Source organism: Melanostigma gelatinosum (assembly GCF_949748355.1).
Source record: "Melanostigma gelatinosum genome assembly, chromosome: 13".
In the NCBI taxonomy this organism is placed as follows: Eukaryota; Metazoa; Chordata; class Actinopteri; order Perciformes; family Zoarcidae; genus Melanostigma; species Melanostigma gelatinosum.
Window position 1 is genome coordinate 26084062 of NC_136646.1, and position 26249 is coordinate 26110310.

At 45.5% G+C, this 26249-nt stretch overlaps 1 protein-coding gene across 1 annotated transcript; it reads right to left on the reverse strand.

The window, feature by feature from the left end:
* Window positions 1-821: 821 nt before the first annotated feature.
* Window positions 822-26249, reverse strand: LOC306786748 (properdin-like; the record flags this gene model as incomplete). The annotated part of the gene is made up of 12 exons (XM_079281593.1): window positions 822-951; window positions 1264-1375; window positions 1520-1717; window positions 1800-1973; window positions 10880-11077; window positions 11674-11838; window positions 14395-14558; window positions 16155-16293; window positions 16884-16975; window positions 25578-25680; window positions 25782-25978; window positions 26062-26249. The coding sequence occupies 12 exons, from the start codon at window positions 26247-26249 to the stop codon at window positions 822-824; spliced, it is 1860 nt and encodes a 619-aa protein (XP_079137719.1).

A 26249-nucleotide genomic window follows, 5' to 3' on the forward strand; every position in this document is an offset into this window, starting at 1 on the left:
TGTTGTTCAACTTATCGGTGAGTAATGAGGTTGTTGTTAAACTCATCGGTGAGTGATGAGGTTTTTGTTAAACTCATCGGTGAGTGATGAGGGTGTTGTTAAACTCATCGGTGAGGAATGAGGTTGTTGTTCAACTTATCGGTGAGTGATGAGGTTTTTGTTAAACTCATCGGTGAGTGATGAGGGTGTTGTTAAACTCATCGGTGAGTAATGAGTGATGTTGTTAAACTCATCGGTGAGTGATGAGGGTGTTGTTAAACTCATCGGTGAGTGATGATGATGTTGTTAAACTCATCGGTGAGTGATGTTGTTAAACTCATTGGTGAGTGATGATGATGTTGTTAAACTCATCGGTGAGTGATGATGTTAAACTCATCGGTGAGTGATGATGTTGTTAAACTCATCGGTGAGTGATGATGATGTTGTTAAACTCATCGGTGAGTGATGAGGTTGTTGTTAAACTCATCGGTGAGTAATGAGGTTGTTGTTCAACTTATCTGTGAGTAATGAGGTTGTTGTTAAACTCATCGGTGAGTGATGAGGGTGTTGTTAAACTCATCGGTGAGTGATGAGGTTTTTGTTAAACTCATCGGTGAGTGATGAGGGTGTTGTTAAACTCATCGGTGAGGAATGAGGTTGTTGTTCAACTTATCGGTGAGTGATGAGGTTTTTGTTAAACTCATCGGTGAGTGATGAGGGTGTTGTTAAACTCATCGGTGAGTAATGAGGTTGTTGTTCAACTTATCGGTGAGTGATGAGGTTGTTGTTAAACTCATCGGTGAGTAATGAGGTTGTTGTTCAACTCATCGGTGAGTTGGTTGTTAGGAGCAGGGAGGAACGTTGACGCAGGGCTGTGTTTGAGATTTCGGCCCCCCGTCAGGTGTTGAGCCGCAGTCAGCACGAGGATTCCCGAAGAACGTCGCCGGGTCCCTCTGACGACCAATAGTAGGACTGAACACACACACACACAGACACACACACACACACACACACACACACACACACACACACACACAGTGAATTATAATCTAATCGAGTATTAGATGACAGTAGGTTTGAGTTGTACTAGTCTTCAGACTGTAGGGGGAGTTTTAAAACGAGCAGAAAAATACATGAGGTTAGATTTGAACTCCTCTCATCCCTCTATTGTCTTCCACTCGTCCTCAACTCATCCCGCACTCATCCCCTTCTCGTCCCCCTTTGTCCCCCACGCGTCCCCCTTTGTCCCACTCTCGTCCCCCAGTCTGCAGACAGTAAACTCACTTGTAGTCGCTGTAATCAGGTTTACATATTCTCGTCCTTCGGCGTTGGGAGTCTCCTCCACAGGGCGGAGAACATAAACTCCACTCGTCCCAGCCGTCCCAGCTGCCCCGAGCTGGAACACACATATTTGTGATATATAATAAAACATATATAATGTGTAATACATATCGCTGTGGTGTGGACATGTCAATCGCTGTGTAGCCCCGCCCTAAAGCATACCCTGCAGTGTGTGTGTGTGTGTGTGCATATCACCCACGATAACAGCTGGTGACATCATAGCAGACCCTACTCTCCATCAGAGTGTCCCCTCTGCAGATGGACCCGTTGTGATCTCGATGAAGACACATGCGGTCTCTGGTCTGTCTTCCTCCGATCTGCTTACAGTGGATGTCCTTCTTCCCGAATGCGTATCTACACTGACCCCATCGAGACCACTCTGACCACACGCCGTCCACTGAAAGACACACAAGTCCTGCTGGAGTCACGAGACCAGAGAGACGACAGAGAGACAGGAAGGACACGGACCTGGTTTGTACCTGGACAGTGGGAGTTGGTTCGACAGATGCTGGTTCTACGTCCCTCTCCAGGACATGGCCGGCCGCCATGTTTGGGGGCGGGGCTATCACATCTCCTGAGTGACTCCTGAAACCCCACCCCACAGGTAACAGGACAGGTAGATAAGGGAGACCAAGACCCCCAACCTCCGTCCACTGGTCCAGAGACAGACAGAAACACAGTGAGTTATCGACTCTGTGAGGACACCCGGTAGTCTTTGTCTCTATGAGGACACCCGGTCGTCTTTAATATGTCTATGAGGACACCCGGTAGTCTTTGTCTCTATGAGGACACCCGGTAGTCTTTGTCTCTATGAGGACACCTGGTAGTCTTTAATATCTCGATGAGGACACCCGGTAGTCTTTCATGTCTCTATGAGGACACCCGGTAGTCTTTGTCTCTATAAGGATACCCGGTAGTCTTTGTCTCTATGAGGACACCTGGTAGTCTTTAATGTCTCTATGAGGACACCTGGTAGTCTTTAATGTCTCTATGAGGACACCCGGTAGTCTTTGTCTCTATGAGGACACCCGGGAGTCTTTGTCTCTATGAGGACACCCGGTAGTCTTTCATGTCTCTATGAGGACACCCGGTAGTCTTTGTCTCTATGAGGACACCCGGTAGTCTTTAATATCTCTATGAGGACACCTGGTAGTCTTTAATGTCTCTATGAGGACACCCGGTAGTCTTTGTCTCTATGAGGACACCCGGTAGTCTTTGTCTCTATGAGGACACCCGGTAGTCTTTAATAGCTCTATGAGGACACCCGGTAGTCTTTAATGTCTCTATGAGGACACCCGGTAGTCTTTAATAGCTCTATGAGGACACCCGGTAGTCTTTAATGTCTCTATGAGGACACCCCATAGTCTTTGTCTCTATGAGGACACCCGGTAGTCTTTAATAGCTCTATGAGGACACCCGGTATTCTTTCATGTCTCTATGAGGACACCCGGTAGTCTTTGTCTCTATGAGGATACCCGGTAGTCTTTGTCTCTATGAGGACACCTGGTAGTCTTTAATGTCTCTATGAGGACACCTGGTAGTCTTTAATGTCTCTATGAGGACACCCGGTAGTCTTTGTCTCTATGAGGACACCCGGGAGTCTTTGTCTCTATGAGGACACCCGGTAGTCTTTCATGTCTCTATGAGGACACCCGGTAGTCTTTGTCTCTATGAGGACACCCGGTAGTCTTTAATATCTCTATGAGGACACCCGGTAGTCTTTAATATCTCTATGAGGATACCCGGCAGTCTTTAATGTCTCTATGAGGACACCCGGTAGTCTTTAATAGCTCTATGAGGACACCCGGTAGTCTTTAATAGCTCTATGAGGACACCCGGTAGTCTTTAATGTCTCTATGAGGACACCCGGTAGTCTTTAATAGCTCTATGAGGACACCCGGTAGTCTTTAATGTCTCTATGAGGACACCCCATAGTCTTTGTCTCTATGAGGACACCCGGTAGTCTTTAATAGCTCTATGAGGACACCCGGTAGTCTTTAATGTCTCTATGAGGACACCCGGTAGTCTTTCATGTCTCGATGAGGACACCCGGTCGTCTTTGTCTCTATGAGGACACCCGGTAGTCTTTGTCTCTATGAGGACACCTGGTAGTCTTTAATATCTCGATGAGGACACCCGGTAGTCTTTCATGTCTCTATGAGGACACCCGGTAGTCTTTCATGTCTCTATGAGGACACCCGGTAGTCTTTGTCTCTATGAGGATACCCGGTAGTCTTTGTCTCTATGAGGACACCCGGTAGTCTTTGTCTCTATGAGGATACCCGGTAGTCTTTGTCTCTATGAGGACACCCGGTCGTCTTTAATATCTCTATGAGGACACCCGGTAGTCTTTGTCTCTATGAGGACACCCGGTAGTCTTTGTCTCTATGAGGACACCTGGTAGTCTTTAATATCTCGATGAGGACACCCGGTAGTCTTTGTCTCTATGAGGACACCCGGTAGTCTTTCATGTCTCTATGAGGACACCCGGTAGTCTTTAATATCTCGATGAGGATACCCGGTAGTCTTTGTCTCTATGAGGACACCCGGTAGTCTTTCATGTCTCTATGAGGACACCCGGTAGTCTTTCATGTCTCTATGATGACACCGGGTAGTCTTCCATGTCTCTATGAGGACACCCGGTAGGTAGTCTTTCATGTCTCTATGATGACATCCGGTAGTCTTTGTCTCTATGATGACACCGGGTAGTCTTTAATGTCTCTATGAGGACACCCGGTAGTCTTTCATGTCTCTATGATGACACCGGGTAGTCTTTAATGTCTCTATGAGGACACCCGGTAGTCTTTCATGTCTCTATGAGGACATCCGGTAGTCTTTCATGTCTCTATGAGGACATCCGGTAGTCTTTCATGTCTCGATGAGGACACCCGGTAGTCTTTGTCTCTATGAGGACACCCGGTAGTCTTTCATGTCTCTATGAGGACATCCGGTAGTCTTTCATGTCTCGATGAGGACACCCGGTAGTCTTTGTCTCTATGAGGACACCCGGTAGTCTTTCATGTCTCTATGATGACACCGGGTAGTCTTTCATGTCTCTATGATGACATCCGGTAGTCTTTCATGTCTCTATGATGACACCGGGTAGTCTTTAATGTCTCTATGAGGACACCCCATAGTCTTTGTCTCTATGAGGACACCCGGTAGTCTTTCATGTCTCTATGATGACACCGGGTAGTCTTTCATGTCTCTATGATGACACCCGGTAGTCTTTCATGTCTCTATGAGGACACCCCATAGTCTTTGTCTCTATGAGGACACCCGGTAGTCTTTCATGTCTCTATGATGACACCGGGTAGTCTTTCATGTCTCTATGAGGACACCCGGTAGTCTTTCATGTCTCTATGATGACACCGGGTAGTCTTTCATGTCTCTATGATGACACCGGGTAGTCTTTCATGTCTCTATGAGGACACCCCATAGTCTTTGTCTCTATGAGGACACCCGGTAGTCTTTAATGTCTCTATGATGACACCGGGTAGTCTTTCATGTCTCTATGATGACACCGGGTAGTCTTTCATGTCTCTATGAGGACATCCGGTAGTCTTTCATGTCTCTATGAGGACATCCGGTAGTCTTTCATGTCTCGATGAGGACACCCGGTAGTCTTTGTCTCTATGAGGACACCCGGTAGTCTTTCATGTCTCTATGAGGACATCCGGTAGTCTTTCATGTCTCGATGAGGACACCCGGTAGTCTTTGTCTCTATGAGGACACCCGGTAGTCTTTCATGTCTCTATGATGACACCGGGTAGTCTTTCATGTCTCTATGATGACATCCGGTAGTCTTTCATGTCTCTATGATGACACCGGGTAGTCTTTAATGTCTCTATGAGGACACCCCATAGTCTTTGTCTCTATGAGGACACCCGGTAGTCTTTCATGTCTCTATGATGACACCGGGTAGTCTTTCATGTCTCTATGATGACACCCGGTAGTCTTTCATGTCTCTATGATGACACCGGGTAGTCTTTCATGTCTCTATGAGGACACCCCATAGTCTTTGTCTCTATGAGGACACCCGGTAGTCTTTCATGTCTCTATGATGACACCGGGTAGTCTTTCATGTCTCTATGATGACACCCGGTAGTCTTTCATGTCTCTATGAGGACACCCCATAGTCTTTGTCTCTATGAGGACACCCGGTAGTCTTTCATGTCTCTATGATGACACCGGGTAGTCTTTCATGTCTCTATGAGGACACCCGGTAGTCTTTCATGTCTCTATGATGACACCGGGTAGTCTTTCATGTCTCTATGAGGACACCCCATAGTCTTTGTCTCTATGAGGACACCCGGTAGTCTTTCATGTCTCTATGAGGACACCCGGTAGTCTTTAATGTCTCTATGATGACACCGGGTAGTCTTTCATGTCTCTATGATGACACCCGGTAGTCTTTAATGTCTCTATGATGACACCGGGTAGTCTTTCATGTCTCTATGATGACACCGGGTAGTCTTTCATGTCTCTATGATGACATCCGGTAGTCTTTCATGTCTCTATGATGACACCGGGTAGTCTTTAATGTCTCTATGAGGACACCCGGTAGTCTTTCATGTCTCTATGATGACATCCGGTAGTCTTTCATGTCTCTATGATGACACCAGGTAGTCTTTAATGTCTCTATGAGGACACCCGGTAGTCTTTCATGTCTCTATGATGACATCCGGTAGTCTTTCATGTCTCTATGATGACACCGGGTAGTCTTTCATGTCTCTATGAGGACACCCCATAGTCTTTGTCTCTATGAGGACACCCGGTAGTCTTTCATGTCTCTATGATGACACCGGGTAGTCTTTCATGTCTCTATGATGACACCCGGTAGTCTTTCATGTCTCTATGAGGACACCCCATAGTCTTTGTCTCTATGAGGACACCCGGTAGTCTTTCATGTCTCTATGATGACACCGGGTAGTCTTTCATGTCTCTATGAGGACACCCGGTAGTCTTTCATGTCTCTATGATGACACCGGGTAGTCTTTCATGTCTCTATGATGACACCGGGTAGTCTTTCATGTCTCTATGAGGACACCCCATAGTCTTTGTCTCTATGAGGACACCCGGTAGTCTTTAATGTCTCTATGATGACACCGGGTAGTCTTTCATGTCTCTATGATGACACCGGGTAGTCTTTCATGTCTCTATGAGGACATCCGGTAGTCTTTCATGTCTCTATGAGGACATCCGGTAGTCTTTCATGTCTCGATGAGGACACCCGGTAGTCTTTGTCTCTATGAGGACACCCGGTAGTCTTTCATGTCTCTATGAGGACATCCGGTAGTCTTTCATGTCTCGATGAGGACACCCGGTAGTCTTTGTCTCTATGAGGACACCCGGTAGTCTTTCATGTCTCTATGATGACACCGGGTAGTCTTTCATGTCTCTATGATGACATCCGGTAGTCTTTCATGTCTCTATGATGACACCGGGTAGTCTTTAATGTCTCTATGAGGACACCCCATAGTCTTTGTCTCTATGAGGACACCCGGTAGTCTTTCATGTCTCTATGATGACACCGGGTAGTCTTTCATGTCTCTATGATGACACCCGGTAGTCTTTCATGTCTCTATGATGACACCGGGTAGTCTTTCATGTCTCTATGAGGACACCCCATAGTCTTTGTCTCTATGAGGACACCCGGTAGTCTTTCATGTCTCTATGATGACACCGGGTAGTCTTTCATGTCTCTATGAGGACACCCGGTAGTCTTTCATGTCTCTATGATGACACCGGGTAGTCTTTCATGTCTCTATGAGGACACCCCATAGTCTTTGTCTCTATGAGGACACCCGGTAGTCTTTCATGTCTCTATGATGACATCCGGTAGTCTTTCATGTCTCTATGATGACACCGGGTAGTCTTTAATGTCTCTATGAGGACACCCCATAGTCTTTGTCTCTATGAGGACACCCGGTAGTCTTTCATGTCTCTATGATGACACCGGGTAGTCTTTCATGTCTCTATGATGACACCCGGTAGTCTTTCATGTCTCTATGATGACACCGGGTAGTCTTTCATGTCTCTATGAGGACACCCCATAGTCTTTGTCTCTATGAGGACACCCGGTAGTCTTTCATGTCTCTATGATGACACCGGGTAGTCTTTCATGTCTCTATGATGACACCCGGTAGTCTTTCATGTCTCTATGAGGACACCCCATAGTCTTTGTCTCTATGAGGACACCCGGTAGTCTTTCATGTCTCTATGATGACACCGGGTAGTCTTTCATGTCTCTATGAGGACACCCGGTAGTCTTTCATGTCTCTATGATGACACCGGGTAGTCTTTCATGTCTATATGAGGACACCCCATAGTCTTTGTCTCTATGAGGACACCCGGTAGTCTTTCATGTCTCTATGATGACACCGGGTAGTCTTTCATGTCTCTATGATGACACCCGGTAGTCTTTAATGTCTCTATGATGACACCGGGTAGTCTTTCATGTCTCTATGATGACACCGGATAGTCTTTCATGTCTCTATGATGACACCGGGTAGTCTTTCATGTCTCTATGATGACATCCGGTAGTCTTTCATGTCTCTATGATGACACCGGGTAGTCTTTAATGTCTCTATGAGGACACCCGGTAGTCTTTCATGTCTCTATGATGACATCCGGTAGTCTTTCATGTCTCTATGATGACACCGGGTAGTCTTTCATGTCTCTATGAGGACATCCGGTAGTCTTTCATGTCTCTATGAGGACATCCGGTAGTCTTTCATGTCTCGATGAGGACACCCGGTAGTCTTTGTCTCTATGAGGACACCCGGTAGTCTTTCATGTCTCTATGAGGACATCCGGTAGTCTTTCATGTCTCGATGAGGACACCCGGTAGTCTTTAATGTCTCTATGAGGACACCCCATAGTCTTTGTCTCTATGAGGACACCCGGTAGTCTTTCATGTCTCTATGATGACACCGGGTAGTCTTTCATGTCTCTATGATGACACCCGGTAGTCTTTCATGTCTCTATGAGGACACCCCATAGTCTTTGTCTCTATGAGGACACCCGGTAGTCTTTCATGTCTCTATGATGACACCGGGTAGTCTTTCATGTCTCTATGAGGACACCCGGTAGTCTTTCATGTCTCTATGATGACACCGGGTAGTCTTTCATGTCTCTATGATGACACCGGGTAGTCTTTCATGTCTCTATGAGGACACCCCATAGTCTTTGTCTCTATGAGGACACCCGGTAGTCTTTCATGTCTCTATGATGACACCGGGTAGTCTTTCATGTCTCTATGAGGACACCCGGTAGTCTTTCATGTCTCTATGATGACACCGGGTAGTCTTTCATGTCTCTATGATGACACCGGGTAGTCTTTCATGTCTCTATGAGGACACCCCATAGTCTTTGTCTCTATGAGGACACCCGGTAGTCTTTAATGTCTCTATGATGACACCGGGTAGTCTTTCATGTCTCTATGATGACACCGGGTAGTCTTTCATGTCTCTATGAGGACATCCGGTAGTCTTTCATGTCTCTATGAGGACATCCGGTAGTCTTTCATGTCTCGATGAGGACACCCGGTAGTCTTTGTCTCTATGAGGACACCCGGTAGTCTTTCATGTCTCTATGAGGACATCCGGTAGTCTTTCATGTCTCGATGAGGACACCCGGTAGTCTTTGTCTCTATGAGGACACCCGGTAGTCTTTCATGTCTCTATGATGACACCGGGTAGTCTTTCATGTCTCTATGATGACATCCGGTAGTCTTTCATGTCTCTATGATGACACCGGGTAGTCTTTAATGTCTCTATGAGGACACCCCATAGTCTTTGTCTCTATGAGGACACCCGGTAGTCTTTCATGTCTCTATGATGACACCGGGTAGTCTTTCATGTCTCTATGATGACACCCGGTAGTCTTTCATGTCTCTATGATGACACCGGGTAGTCTTTCATGTCTCTATGAGGACACCCCATAGTCTTTGTCTCTATGAGGACACCCGGTAGTCTTTCATGTCTCTATGATGACACCGGGTAGTCTTTCATGTCTCTATGAGGACACCGGGTAGTCTTTCATGTCTCTATGAGGACACCCCATAGTCTTTGTCTCTATGAGGACACCCGGTAGTCTTTCATGTCTCTATGATGACATCCGGTAGTCTTTCATGTCTCTATGATGACACCGGGTAGTCTTTAATGTCTCTATGAGGACACCCCATAGTCTTTGTCTCTATGAGGACACCCGGTAGTCTTTCATGTCTCTATGATGACACCGGGTAGTCTTTCATGTCTCTATGATGACACCCGGTAGTCTTTCATGTCTCTATGATGACACCGGGTAGTCTTTCATGTCTCTATGAGGACACCCCATAGTCTTTGTCTCTATGAGGACACCCGGTAGTCTTTCATGTCTCTATGATGACACCGGGTAGTCTTTCATGTCTCTATGATGACACCCGGTAGTCTTTCATGTCTCTATGAGGACACCCCATAGTCTTTGTCTCTATGAGGACACCCGGTAGTCTTTCATGTCTCTATGATGACACCGGGTAGTCTTTCATGTCTCTATGAGGACACCCGGTAGTCTTTCATGTCTCTATGATGACACCGGGTAGTCTTTCATGTCTATATGAGGACACCCCATAGTCTTTGTCTCTATGAGGACACCCGGTAGTCTTTCATGTCTCTATGATGACACCGGGTAGTCTTTCATGTCTCTATGATGACACCCGGTAGTCTTTAATGTCTCTATGATGACACCGGGTAGTCTTTCATGTCTCTATGATGACACCGGGTAGTCTTTCATGTCTCTATGATGACACCGGGTAGTCTTTCATGTCTCTATGATGACATCCGGTAGTCTTTCATGTCTCTATGATGACACCGGGTAGTCTTTAATGTCTCTATGAGGACACCCGGTAGTCTTTCATGTCTCTATGATGACATCCGGTAGTCTTTCATGTCTCTATGAGGACACCCGGTAGTCTTTCATGTCTCTATGATGACATCCGGTAGTCTTTAATGTCTCTATGAGGACACCCGGTAGTCTTTCATGTCTCTATGATGACATCCGGTAGTCTTTCATGTCTCTATGATGACACCGGGTAGTCTTTCATGTCTCTATGAGGACATCCGGTAGTCTTTCATGTCTCTATGAGGACATCCGGTAGTCTTTCATGTCTCGATGAGGACACCCGGTAGTCTTTGTCTCTATGAGGACACCCGGTAGTCTTTCATGTCTCTATGAGGACATCCGGTAGTCTTTCATGTCTCGATGAGGACACCCGGTAGTCTTTGTCTCTATGAGGACACCCGGTAGTCTTTCATGTCTCTATGATGACACCGGGTAGTCTTTCATGTCTCTATGAGGACATCCGGTAGTCTTTCATGTCTCTATGAGGACATCCGGTAGTCTTTCATGTCTCGATGAGGACACCCGGTAGTCTTTCATGTCTCTATGAGGACATCCGGTAGTCTTTCATGTCTCGATGAGGACACCCGGTAGTCTTTGTCTCTATGAGGACACCCGGTAGTCTTTCATGTCTCTATGATGACACCGGGTAGTCTTTCATGTCTCTATGAGGACTCACCTGGACAGTTGGGGAGCTCGCTGCAGTCTTGGGTCTGGAACCCGTCTCCAGGGCAACTGTTGCCAGATGGCACGGTGTCATTGGAAGGGGCGGGGCTAGAGCAAGAACGATGTCGCACTCTGGAGGGGACGATGACATCACTGATACAAGAACCTGAACAATCACGCCAACCGGACCACCTGGACCACCCACCATGAACTGAGAGAGAGACAGACAGGAGGGGAGAGAGTGAGACAGAGACAGGAGGGGAGAGAGAGAGACAGTTAGACAGGAGGGGAGAGAGAGAGACAGAGACAGGAGGGGAGAGAGAGAGACAGGAGGGGAGAGAGAGAGAGACAGACAGGAGGAGAACGAGAGAGACATGAGGGGAGAGAGAGAGACAGGAGGGGAGAGAGAGAGAGAGACAGAGACAGGAGGGGAGGGAGAGAGAGAGACAGACAGGAGGGGAGAGAGAGAGACAGGAGGAGAGAGAGAGACAGGAGGAGAGAGAGAGAGAGACAGGAGGGGAGAGAGAGAGACAGTTAGACAGGAGGAGAGCGAGAGAGACATGAGGGGAGAGAGAGAGACAGGAGGGGAGAGAGAGACAGTTAGACAGGAGGGGAGAGAGAGAGAGAGACAGAGACAGGAGGGGAGGGAGAGAGAGAGACAGACAGGAGGGGAGAGAGAGAGACAGGAGGAGAGAGAGAGACAGGAGGAGAGAGAGAGAGACAGACAGACAGGAGGGGAGAGAGAGAGACAGGAGGAGAGAGAGAGAGACAGACAGACAGGAGGAGAGAGAGAGAGAGACAGGTTACCTGGACAGATGGTGTGGGTTGGACACCTGTCTGTCTCCTCTGAAGGACCTGTGCAGGCCAAGTGACACTCAGGACGAGAACAGACTCTCTCTCTGCTCCTGACTCCGCCTCCTCCACAGGTCACCGAGCAGGAAGACCAGGTGAGCCACAAGCCCCACCCCTTACCTGCAGACACACACACACACACACACACACACACACACACACACACACAACCACACAGACAGACACACACACACACACACACACACACACACACACAACCACACAGACAGACACACACACACACACACACACACACACACACAACCACACAGACAGACACACACACAGATCTATGATGCACAAATTCAACATGTGTGTATCGTGTGTATCGTGGGTGTATCGTGTGTATCGTGTGTATCGTGGGTGTATCGTGTGTATCGTGTGTATCGTGTGTAGCGTGTGTATCGTGTGTGTCGTGTGTGTCGTGTGTGTCGTGTGTATCGTGTGTGTGTCGTGTGTATCGTGTGTGTCGTGTGTATCGTGTGTGTATCGTGTGTATCGTGTGTATCATGTGTGTGTCGTGTGTATCGTGTGTATCGTGTGTATCGTGTGTATCGTGTGTGTCGTGTGTATCGTGTGTGTATCGTGTGTATCGTGTGTGTCGTGTGTATCGTGTGTATCGTGTGTATCGTGTGTGTATCGTGTGTATCGTGTGTATCGTGTGTATCGTGTGTGTCGTGTGTGTCGTGTGTGTCGTGTGTATCGTGTGTGTGTCGTGTGTATCGTGTGTGTCGTGTGTATCGTGTGTGTATCGTGTGTATCGTGTGTATCGTGTGTATCGTGTGTATCGTGTGTGTCGTGTGTATCGTGTGTGTATCGTGTGTGTCGCGTGTATCGCGTGTGTGTCGTGTGTATCGTGTGTGTATCGTGTGTATCGTGTGTATCGTGTGTATCGTGTGTGTATCGTGTGTATCGTGTGTATCGTGTGTGTATCGTGTGTATCGTGTGTATCGTGTGTGTCGTGTGTATCGTGTGTATCGTGTGTATCGTGTGTGTATCGTGTGTGTCGTGTGTATCGTGTGTATCGTGTGTATCGTGTGTGTATCGTGTGTATCGTGTGTGTCGTGTGTGTCGTGTGTGTCGTGTGTGTCGTGTGTATCGTGTGTATCGTGTGTATCGTGTGTGTCGTGTGTGTCGTGTGTATCGTGTGTGTGTCGTGTGTATCGTGTGTATCGTGTGTGTCGTGTGTGTCGTGTGTGTCGTGTGTATCGTGTGTGTATCGTGTGTATCGTGTGTGTATCGTGTGTGTCGTGTGTATCGTGTGTGTGTCGTGTGTATCGTGTGTGTATCGTGTGTGTCGTGTGTATCGTGTGTGTCGTGTGTATCGTGTGTGTCGTGTGTGTCGTGTGTATCGTGTGTGTGTCGTGTGTATCGTGTGTGTATCGTGTGTGTCGTGTGTATCGTGTGTATCGTGTGTATCGTGTGTGTCGTGTGTGTCGTGTGTGTCGTGTGTGTCGTGTGTATCGTGTGTATCGTGTGTGTATCGTGTGTATCGTGTGTATCGTGTGTGTATCGTGTGTATCGTGTGTATCGTGTGTGTCGTGTGTATCGTGTGTATCGTGTGTATCGTGTGTGTCGTGTGTGTCGTGTGTGTCGTGTGTGTCGTGTGTATCGTGTGTGTATCGTGTGTATCGTGTGTATCGTGTGTATCGTGTGTATCGTGTGTGTCGTGTGTGTCGTGTGTATCGTGTGTATCGTGGGTGTATCGTGTGTATCGTGTGTATCGTGTGTGTATCGTGTGTATCGTGTGTGTCGTGTGTGTCGTGTGTATCGTGTGTGTCGTGTGTATCGTGTGTGTATCGTGTGTATCGTGTGTGTATCGTGTGTATCGTGTGTATCGTGTGTGTATCGTGTGTATCGTGTGTATCGTGTGTGTCGTGTGTGTCGTGTGTGTCGTGTGTATCGTGTGTGTATCGTGTGTATCGTGTGTATCGTGTGTATCGTGTGTGTATCGTGTGTGTATCGTGTGTACCGTGTGTATCGTGTGTGTATCGTGTGTATCGTGTGTGTATCGTGTGTATCGTGTGTATCGTGTGTATCGTGTGTGTATCGTGTGTATCGTGTGTATCGTGTGTACATTGTGTGTATCGTGTGTATCGTGTGTGTCGTGTGTATCGTGTGTGTATCGTGTGTATCGTGTGTGTATCGTGTGTGTCGTGTGTATCGTGTGTGTCGTGTGTATCATGTGTGTATCGTGTGTATCGTGTGTATCGTGTGTATCGTGTGTGTATCGTGTGTGTATCGTGTGTACCGTGTGTATCGTGTGTGTATCGTGTGTATCGTGTGTATCGTGTGTATCGTGTGTATCGTGTGTATCGTGTGTATCGTGTGTATCGTGTGTATCGTGTGTGTATCGTGTGTATCGTGTGTATCGTGTGTGTATCGTGTGTATCGTGTGTATCGTGTGTATCGTGTGTATCGTGTGTATCGTGTGTACATTGTGTGTATCGTGTGTATCGTGTGTGTCGTGTGTGTCGTGTGTATCGTGTGTATCGTGTGTATCGTGTGTATCGTGTGTACATTGTGTGTATTGTGTGTATCGTGTGTGTATCGTGTGTGTATCGTGTGTATCGGGTGTATCGTGTGTACATTGTGTGTATCGTGTGTATCGTGTGTGTATTGTGTGTATCGTGTGTATTGTGTGTATTGTGTGTATTGTGTGTATTGTGTGTGTACCATCACAGCAGGTTCCGTTACAGGCTTTTGTCTCCAGTTTCTCTTCAGGATTCTCACATTCTGAGACTCCGACACCAAAACACTTCCTGCTTCTCTGCATCACTCCTTCTCCACAAAGGACGTTACACGGTGACCATGGCGACCAGGGAGACCAGGCTGGAGGACTGGAAACACAGACGGGTGTTACTGATTTGACTACGAGGACTCCAGGGCCCCGTTCCTCGTACGTGTCTAACTGAGTTAGCCGGATACTTTTCAGGATAAGATGACATAAATCAGGCTTTTCGGTTCCACGAAGCAAGTTCGGCAAAATCACCATGGCAACACATCCAAAAGCTTGAACCTGCTCCAGCGCAGGCTCAGTGAAGGGAGCTGGATAAGCTGCCACTCCCCCGGAAAACATGGCCGCTCCCGTCACATACGGTAGTCTGATGCGCTTGCGCATATACTGGGGGTTATACGGGAGTTGATGAAATGCATGTAAAGTGAGACACACGTGATCCTTAAAAGCAGCGGAGCAAACTAAGAAGCCTCTGTTGCATTAATGTGCAGCTCCCTTCCTCAGAGATCCACTGATGAAGGAGGATATTAGTTAGATGAGCGTTTTATAGGGAGAGACTTCTTCCACATCGCCAAGATCCGTCATCACATCACGATGACTTCCTGTACGAGCGCTGTCCATTCTGCCCACAAGGAATCATTTCTTTCCAGAGCTTCTGGAGCAGACATTGAACACCACACTGCCTGTCCCACAGACTGGATGCAGCCTTGAGCTGTTGTGCGACTGCTGCGTTGTTGTAGTGTCGGCGATGCGGAGAACATGGGGAAAGCCGCTGCATGCCGCGCTGTTGGTCAAGTTGATTTGGCGCTTAATAAACTTATGGATGTGTTCATCACGTCACCATGGCACATATTGTGCTGACTCAGCATTCTGAGTCATGTGTGTGTGCTTAGTGTGTACTTGCTCTCATGTCCTCTTGATGGCTGGTTGCATACATGAGGTTAAAGCACTCATAATGATATGAGTGTTATTAGTACAGCAGCACATCATTACTGTAGAACATGATGAAGGTGGATCATGATGAGAACACAGAGAATCACACACTATTGATCTTCACTGCTTCAGTTGATTGAATGTCTGATGATGAATAACACACACACACATACTGATCCGCCCACACACACACATTCACACTGCTAGTTCTACATGTGATCTACACACACATGTACACACACACATACAGTACATGATGCATGAGGCATACAGCACATATGTCCTCATGTTAATGAGTGTCATTGGATCCTCGTTGGGCTTGTTTTTATTGTTATTCTGAAGAGTTGAGATCATTATTGTCGCTGTAGATCTCATTGGATGATGCATCATGAAGTCTACTGCCAGCAGCACATAAAGACATGTCATGTGATTGGTTGGGCTGATGAGGCATTCAAATGAGCCGCTTCATTTCCAACACTGACGCATTGAACGTGTCTGATGTGTTGCCGTGCTTCTTGTCTGGTCCTCTCAGCGGTGCCGCTGTTATATTTTGCTGTGATTACGGTCTTGACTTCCTCATATGCGTTCATGATCATCTCCTGCTCGTCAGCGGAGAACAAAGAGGCTCTTTCTGTGACTTTATTTCACATTGGACTGTTAGAACATCATGGTTTGGGTGATCCACGCTTCCCCCTTTAGAAGTAGGACGGGCACGCGCAATCATCCTGGGGCCTGGTGAAAGGTGTGTGTGTGTGTACACACTGACCCACAGAAACGACACACTCCGTCCGTTGCCTGGTAACCATAGTGAGGGTTCTGACAGCAGTCCTCTTCCTCCACCTCACCGAGCTCTTCATCACACTGACCCAGGGTCAGGTTGAAACGTGCAAAACACCGCACACACCCTGCGCACACACACACACACACACACACACACACACAAACGCATATAAGCAGAATAATGAAATGAAACATCAGCACATAATTATGATGCAGTTTCACTTCAACAGTGTGTCTGTGTGTGTGTGTGTGTGTGCAGAGTGTGTGTGTGTGTGTGTGTGTGTGTGTGTGTGCAGAGTGTGTGTGTGTGTGTGCAGAGTGTGTGTGTGTGTGTGTGTATGTGTGTGCAGAGTGTGTGTGTGTGTGTGTGTGTGTGCAGAGTGTGTGTGTGCGTGCGTGTGTGTGTGCACACTTGGAGAATGTTCAGGATTTCGTCACAGGGGAAAGTTTGTTTCCAAAAGTTGCACAATTATCAGGCAAACTTCCAACAAGGTCAACGAGAAGTGAGACTTCTTCTACATATATCACAGTATTTATACATGTATGTGTATACATATATACATAGATGTATACACATACATGTATAAATACTGTGATATACATATGTATCTTTCTATATATTTCTTGTTCACGTGACAGTTAATCATAAAATGTTAAATAATCGTCTGTTGTCTGTTCAGAATTTAAATAACGACGACAAATAAACCAGACTGACCTGAACGCTGCACAGACCCCAGAACCAGAACCAGGACCAGGACCAGGACCAGGACCCTGAGAACCTTCATAACCCTGAGACGCTGCATCCTGCTGACAGAAGTGAAGACAGACAGATGAGTTCAGACAGACAGTTCCAGCAGAGACCCGCCCCCTTTCTGTGTGTGTGGATAAACAGGAAGTCCTTATAAGGTAAACAGGAGTGAGTTTAAAGTCCACATTTAGAAGCAAACATTTGTTTTAAAAGATAAAAACAGGGTTGACTTTTTTTTAAATTAAGAAATAAAGTAATATTCGGAAATTTATTTGAAGTATTAGTTATCATCTTTCATGTTTAATTTATTAAGATTGAATTACATGTATATTACATGTAATATACATATGTATATATAATACATGGTAAGATTTTTGAAATTTAGCACGCAAGGCAGTCGTGACGAAAATTGCAGTGTGATTGTGGTGTCCAGCTGCGGGATAAAGAATTGTCTCGATAGCGCCCCCTATTGAGCAACCCCAACATTGGGTTTCTCCTAGTTCAGGGGTCGGCTACCCGCGGCTCTTCGGCCCCTCTGTTGCCCCTCTGTTGCCCCTCTGTTGCCCCTCTGTTGCCCCTCTGTTGCCTCTCTGTTGCCTCTCTGTTGCCCCTCTGTTGCCTCTCTGTTGCCCCTCTGTTGCCCCTCTGTTGCCCGTCTGTTGCAAGGCAAGGCAAGTTTATTTGTACAGCACATTTCAACAACAAGGTAATTCAAAGTGCTTCACATAAAACCATTAAAAGCATCAAAACATAAGGCAAAAGAAAAGGAGATTTAAAAACAATTAAGAACATTCATTAAGACATTAAAAAAACAGTGCAAGAAATAAAATGCAGTAGTAAAATGCAGAAATGCAGGAAATTGATTAATATATGAATTGAATGTGGCTCAATTAAAGGCAGCAGCAAACAGAAAAGTCTTCAATCTTGATTTAAATGAGCTGAGGGTCTCAGCAGACCTGCAGCTTTCTGGGACTTTGTTCCAGATATGTGGAGCAGAAAAACTGAACGCTGCTTCTCCATGTTTAGTTCTGACTCTGGGAACAGAAAGTAGACCGGTCCCAGACGACCTGAGGGGTCGGGATGGTTCATAAGGTAGCAGCAGATCAGAGATGTATTTTGGCCCTAAACCATTCAGTGCTTTGTAAACCAACAGCAGGATTTTAAAGTCAATTCTTTGTTGGACAGGAAGCCAGTGCAAAGACCTCAGAACTGGAGTGATGTGATCCACCCTCCTGGTCTTAGTGAGGACTCGAGCTGCAGCGTTCTGAATCAGCTGCAGCTTTCTGACGGACTTTTTACAGAGACCTGTAAACACACCGTTACAGTCGTCCAGTCTGCTGAAGATAAATGCGTGGACAAGTTTTACACATCCTGTTGAGACATAAGTCCTCTAATCCTTGATATGTTCTTCAGGTGATAGGAGGCTGATTTTGTAATTGTCTTGATATGGCTGTTCAGGTTGAGGTCTGAATCCATAACTACACCTAGATTTCTGGCTTGGTTTGTGGGTTTTAACATCAGTGACTGAAGCTGAGCGGTGATTTTCAATTGTTCGTCCTTGGTACCAAAAACAATTACTTCTGTTTTATCTTTGTTTAATTGAAGAACATTCTGGCACATCCAGTTGTTGGTTTGTTCAATGCAGTTACCCAGCCCTTGTATGGGATTATAGTCCCCTGGCGACATAGTTATGTAGATTTGTGTGTCGTCTGCATAATTATGATAACACACTTTGTTGTTTTCCATAATCTGAGCTAGTGGAAGCATGTAGATGTTGAACAGAAGAGGCCCCAGTATTGAACCTTGGGGAACACCACATGTCATTTTAGTCAGCTCTGATGTGTAATCAGCTACAGACACAAAGTATTCTCGGCCCTTCAAGTAGGATTCAAACCAGTTAAGTGCTGTGCCAGAGAGTCCCACCCAGATGTTTAGTCTTTCTAGGAGTATGGCATGGTCGACCGTGTCGATTGCAGCACTGAGATCCAGTAACACTAAGACTGAACTTCTGCCATTGTCTATGTTTAAGTGGATGTCGTTGAAAACCTTAACAAGAGCAGTTTCAGTGCTGTGGTGCTGTTGAAAGCCTGACTGGAAAACATCAAAGCAGTTATTTACGGTCAAGAAGTTGTTCAGCTGTTGGAAAACCGCTTTTTCAATTATTTTACTTAAAAATGGGAGGTTTGATATTGGCCTATAATTTTTCATCATTGCGGAGTCTAAACTAACCTTCTTTAGGAGCGGTTTAATAACTGCAGTTTTTAGGGCTTGTGGGAAGACACCTGAGAGAAGGGATGTGTTTACAATATGTAAAAGATCAGTGGTCATGCAGTTTGAAATATTTTTGAAAAAGTGTGTTGGTAGAATATCCAAGCAGCAGGAGGATGACTTCAGATGTTGTATAATGTCTTCTAGGCTTCTACGGTCGATTGAGTGAAATTGTGTCATGATATTTGAATGGATGTTGTTCAGAGATCGGGACAACACATATCCTGTGGTTGGTGTGGAGGCACTGACTGCTTGTCTAATTTTCTGAATTTTGTCAGTAAAAAGGAGGCAGATTGATTGCATGCCCAGGTGGATTGGAGTTCAGCAGCTACCGACACTGGAGGGTTTGTTAGCCTGTCGACGGTAGCAAATAAGGCGCGTGTGTTGTTCTTGTTTTTGGTTATGATGTCAGAGAAGAATGACTGCCTTGCATTTCTAAGTTCCAAATTATAATTGCGAAGTCTCTCTTTATAGATGTCACAGTGAACCCGGAGATTAGTTTTTCGCCGCCTGCGCTCAGCTTTCCGACTCTCTCGTTTCTCTATTCTGACCAACGTAGCATTTCTCCAAGGAGATCTTTGCTTACCCGAGACAACCTTCACTTTAGTGGGTGCAATGGCATCAATAACATGTTTAACTTTAGAATTGAAGCCATCTACAAGCTCATTGACTGAGAGGCAAGAGAGGGCTGGTGTGGAGGAGAACTTGTGAATCAATAGTTCACTGGTGTTTTCAGAGATGTAACGCTTTGTCACAACCTTGGTTTGGACATTTGTGTGCAAGGAGATTGCACTCTCAAAGAAAACACAGAAATGGTCAGAGAGTGCAACATCAGTCACAGCAACCTTGGAAATGTTTACACCTTTGGTGATGATTAGGTCCAGAGTGTGCCCCCTGTTGTGGGTGGGTCCTGTCACATGCTGAGTCAGATCATAGTTATCAAGGACACCACATAGTTCTATAGACTCTCTGTCCTGGGGATTATCAACATGCATATTAAAATCACCAACAATAACAACACAGTCAAAATCAATACAGATTACAGACAGCAGTTCAGTAAACTCATCAAAGAAGGTTGCACAGTATTTAGGCGGTCTGTAAATGTTTAGGAATAAAGCTTGAGAGGAATTCAGAGCCACATATTCAAAAGAACCAAAATGACCAAAGGACATCTGTTTGCATTGAAGAGAATCATTAAATAAAACAGCAACTCCACCTCCTTTCTTATGCGCTCTTGTTTCACTCATGAAACTGAAGTTGTGAGGTGTTGATTCAATAAGAACAGCTGCACTGTTATCTTGATTTAACCAAGTTTCAGTTCAAAACTAAATGTCCAGTTTGTGCCGAACAATAAAATCATTGATTAAAAATGTTTTTCCTGACAGAGACCTGACATTTAATAAAGCTAAGTTTAATGTGGTTAAAGCTTTCTTTGCCCAATTTATTTGGACAGGCTGACGAGGAATGTATGCTAAGTTTGATAAGTTTGCATGTTTACTATTGTTTCTTCGCAGCCTCACCTTTCTTTTTCTATAAACTTGCAGGACAGGAATTGAAGCGGCTAGCCGCATACAGGGCCCCGACTTTTCCTGGAGAGAGTCATTGGTGTCATTAGCCTTGTAGCCTGGACCCAGAAGATATCAATTATTTCCTCCATCAGGTAGAGGAGACAGAGGACGGTTGTAGTTCCGTCGAGGAGTGGGGAGAGGTGTGTGTTTGGTTCCAGCAGTGACCAGCTCTTTCATGTGGTCAGTGAACTCCAGGTGGGGGGAGGATGGGCAGAGTGTGAGAGAGGATTGCGATCCAAAGTATGGACCCGAAGTAGGTGCTGGGGAGGGAGGTAAAGACTCCTCGTCTAGGAAGGGTGGGGAAAGTGGGAGATCGGAGGCGGTCTCTGATGATGAGGTTGGAGACTCCTCCTTTTGGCTGTCGTTAGGCGGGGGCATCCTTCCCGTAAGGTCTCCATGGCGATGCTGTGTGGTTATCTTGTGTTTAGACTCGTCTTGTGTCTTGTCCTTGGCAGTAGGGACAGACGGGAGAAAAACAGGTTCGAGGTAAACTGTTTTACCCCTGACTTGTTCAGGCAAACTCCATGCGCTGTAAAAAGATGTCTGCGCTCCCAGAAAAGGTAGAAATTGTTGATAAAATGTACTGAATGCAGCCATCTGTTCAGTGCAAACAGCCTGCTGAATCCTTCATCTCCTCCTCTGACTGGTGGGAGAGGGCCACTGATGAACACCTCAGCCTTGACAGAGCTGACTGTGTTTAACAGATCAATAAAGTCTCGCTTCAGAACTTCAGACTGTTGTTTCACAATATCACAGCTTCCTGTATGCACCATGATGTTTTTCGCTGTGGGATAGTCAGCCACGATGTCCAGGATTTTGTCTCTCATGTCACAGAGACCATATCTTTCGGAAAGCAGAGTATTTTGGTGTTCTTGCTGCACAGTTTTCTGACATCTTTTACAGCATAGTCACCAACAATCAGAGTCTCAGGCCCAGTCACCAGCTTTCCCTGCGGCCCTTTCTCACATTTACTCTCAGTTCTTACCCCGCTTTGAGGAGATAGCTGCTTATCCAGGTCATCAGATGGAGATTTAGGATCCTGTGACAATGGAGCAAATCTGTTTAGAAGTTGTAGGCTTGGTTGTTGTGGAGGTGTTTTGCAGGTTTTACTTTCCTCAGCTGTCCTTGGCTTTGTCCGTCTGGGTGCAGGAGGTGAGGAGGAGTTCTGCCCGTGTGCTACTGCAGGCCAGCCAGTCGCAACACAAACCTCAGGGCGCTGGACTCTGCCTGTTAGTCGTCCTCCCACATATTTTCTCTTCGGCTTTGCACCGAGAGAGTTCCAGGGAGGACGACCATTTGAAGATTCATTATCTGCTCTCTCCTCCTGTTTCTTGGTAGGCCTGGTTGTGCTAGTTAGCTGTGTCTTAGCTTGCGTTTGTCCAGTGTTTTGAGTCCATGGTAGAGTGGTATCATTCCCACACAGTCCATTTACCGCCACGTTTACTTCTAGTCGGTGGATTTTTGTTTCCAAGACTGCAATCTTCTGTAGGAGTTTGTAGTAGTCATCCGTGGAGAAGGGAGGCATCTTGCTGCTACTTAGCTTTAACTTAGCTGCTAGTTAGCATTAGCTAACAATCCAAATAGCTGGACGACTTTCCGACTTGCGGCTCTTCGGCCCCTCTGTTGCCCCTCTGTTGCCCCTCTGTTGCCCCTCTGTTGCCCCTCTGTTGCCCCTCTGTTGCGGCTCTTTAGCCCGTCTGTTGCGTCTCCCTGAGTCTTTGACAACAAACATTCAAATAAATAACTTATTTTTTTTTTTGCACAATGGACAATCTTTCAAAGGGAACACCTCCTATCTTGGAGTTTCAGGTGATATACACTGTCAACTGAAGTCAACTAGTCAACTGAAATGTGTGTCACATCCTATTACATCGCCGTCAAGCGCCTTCCCCTGCAGGTGGCTCGTGTGCAGACTCGGCCCTCGGCAAGGTTATCAATGGATAAATCCAAAAAAAGAAAACTCCTGCAACAAAATATAGAATTGAATTCAGTGTGGACGTATTTATTTGCGTTCACTGCCAACAACGCTGGCTTACCTGTATGCTTAATATGTGGCGAGAAATTAGCAAACAACAAAAAAAAGTAATGTTGAAAGACACTTTCAGAACAAACAGCATTTGCTGAAAAATATGAAGCTGGAGATGCGCGAAAAAGAGCGATTTCTGAACTGCTGCAGAAACTGAGCAAAGTAAATATACTTTCACAAAGTGGATCAAGTCTCCAAACTCAACTACTGGTGCTAGTTGTGTGGCAGATCATGAGATAGTAGCCGTGGAAAGCCGTTCACAGATGGAGAATACATGAAAGAATCGTTAAAAGTGTGATTAATCGCAAAAAAATCATTCAAAATTGTAATCGTTGCCCAGCACTAATGTGTTTATATATATAAATGTATATATATATACATTTATATATATATATATACATTTATACATAAATATATATACATTTTATATATATATATATCTATATATATAAATGTATATGTATAAATACATTTATGTTCATGTTTGAAGAAATCGTCGTTCTGCTGTTCGAGGTTACTTTTATGAGACGACCAAGTTTTATATTTATGAACAAAGTTTAATGAAATAATCACATGTTTCACCCGGTAATCATAATTCTTCTTTAAGGCACAGGGTTATAAACATGTAATAAACAGTTAATAACAGGTTTACATGTTTATATACTGATCATAAATATATTATTGATAAGTGGAGACTCATCAAGCATTCTGACTCAATAAATCAGTTCAAAGTGAAACCATAAAATAAATGAATAAATATTTTCTTCGAAGTAAATGTTGATTTTGATGACAGTGACGTCTTCATGTCTTCAGTTGGTCTCACTGGAAGCGAAAGGTCAGAGGTCAGTTGTGTGATGCTCCACCTGTAACACGCTGATGTAATCAGATTACCTGTAGACGCTGATGTAATCAGATTACCTGTAGCACGCTGATGTAATCAGATTACCTGTAGCACGCTGATGTAATCAGATTACCTGTAGACGCTGATGTAATCAGATTACCTGTAACACGCTGATGTAATCAGATTACCTGTAGCACGCTGATGTAATCAGATTACCTGTAGACGCTGATGTAATCAGATTACCTGTAGCACGCTGATGTAATCAGATTACCTGTAGCACGCTGATGTAATCAGATTACCTGTAACACGCTGATGTAATCAGATTACCTGTAACACGCTGATGTAATCAGATTACCTGTAACACGCTGATGTAATCAGATTACCTGTAGACGCTGATGTAATCAGATTACCTGTAGACGCTGATGTAATCAGATTACCTGTAACACGCTGATGTAATCAGATTACCTGTAGACGCTGATGTAATCAGATTACCTGTAACACGCTGATGTAATCAGATTACCTGTAACACGCTGATGTAATCAGATTACCTGTAACACGCTGATGTAATCAGATTACCTGTAGACGCTGATGTAATCAGATTACCTGTAACACGCTGATGTAATCAGATTACCTGTAGACGCTGATGTAATCAGATTACCTGTAACACGCTGATGTAATCAGATTACCTGTAACACGCTGATGTAATCAGATTACCTGTAGACGCTGATGTAATCAGATTACCTGTAACACGCTGATGTAATCAGATTACCTGTAGACGCTGATGTAATCAGATTACCTGTAACACGCTGATGTAATCAGATTACCTGTAACACGCTGATGTAATCAGATTACCTGTAACACGCTGATGTAATCAGATTACCTGTAGACGCTGATGTAATCAGATTACCTGTAACACGCTGATGTAATCAGATTACCTGTAACACGCTGATGTAATCAGATTACCTGTAGACGCTGATGTAATCAGATTACCTGTAGCACGCTGATGTAATCAGATTACCTGTAACACGCTGATGTAATCAGATTACCTGTAACACGCTGATGTAATCAGATTACCTGTAACACGCTGATGTAATCAGATTACCTGTAGACGCTGATGTAATCAGATTACCTGTAACACGCTGATGTAATCAGATTACCTGTAGACGCTGATGTAATCAGATTACCTGTAGCACGCTGATGTAATCAGATTACCTGTAACACGCTGATGTAATCAGATTACCTGTAACACGCTGATGTAATCAGATTACCTGTAACACGCTGATGTAATCAGATTACCTGTAGACGCTGATGTAATCAGATTACCTGTAACACGCTGATGTAATCAGATTACCTGTAGACGCTGATGTAATCAGATTACCTGTAGACGCTGATGGAATCAGATTACCTGTAACACGCTGATGTAATCAGATTACCTGTAGACGCTGATGTAATCAGATTACCTGTAGACGCTGATGTAATCAGATTACCTGTAACACGCTGATGTAATCAGATTACCTGTAACACGCTGATGTAATCAGATTACCTGTAGCACGCTGATGTAATCAGATTACCTGTAGCACGCTGATGTAATCAGATTACCTGTAACACGCTGATGTAATCAGATTACCTGTAACACGCTGATGTAATCAGATTACCTGTAACACGCTGATGTAATCAGATTACCTGTATACGCTGATGTAATCAGATTACCTGTAACACGCTGATGTAATCAGATTACCTGTAGACGCTGATGTAATCAGATTACCTGTAGCACGCTGATGTAATCAGATTACCTGTAACACGCTGATGTAATCAGATTACCTGTAACACGCTGATGTAATCAGATTACCTGTAGACGCTGATGGAATCAGATTACCTGTAACACGCTGATGTAATCAGATTACCTGTAGACGCTGATGTAATCAGATTACCTGTAGACGCTGATGTAATCAGATTACCTGAATGAGGTCATCGTGCCGCTGTGCTCGGGGGCGAAGGTGACGCCCCTCCCTGCTCTCTCCTGAGACCCGGTGCTGCTGGCCAAGCTCTTCCTCATGATACCTGAACCACAAACACTATTATTATTATTATTATTATTTAATACCTTTTAATAAACAGGATTAGTGTGATTATTGTGTTTTATTGCAGTGGGTCCTCCTCACCTGCAGGGGGCAGCACCTCCAGTCTCTGTAGGCTGCTCCTGCGAGGGTTCCCGGTCTTGGAGAGGCGGCGTTGGCGGTGGTTCAACATGGCTGCCGGGGAGACGATACCAGGGGGCGGGACTTTACCCATCCTCAGGTACAGCTCCTCGATCTCTCGCTTCTGATTGGCCTGCAGGTTCTGCACCTCCACATGGTGTCTGGGATTCAAAAGGGTTCAAACTTTATTTATTGTTATTTCTTTCAGTTACAGATTATTAAGATATTACCATCAACCAATCACCTCTCGCGAAGCTCCCGAAGCTCCACCCACATCTCCTTGTTCTCGCTCTCTGATTCGTCAGAGCTGACGTAAGGTGCCGAGTGGCTCCACGATTGGCCGAAGCTGCCAAGCGGCCCCTCCCACAGGCTAACACTCAGCCTCCGACCCCGACCCCTCCTCCTCCTCCTCCTGTCCACAATGGTTGCCAT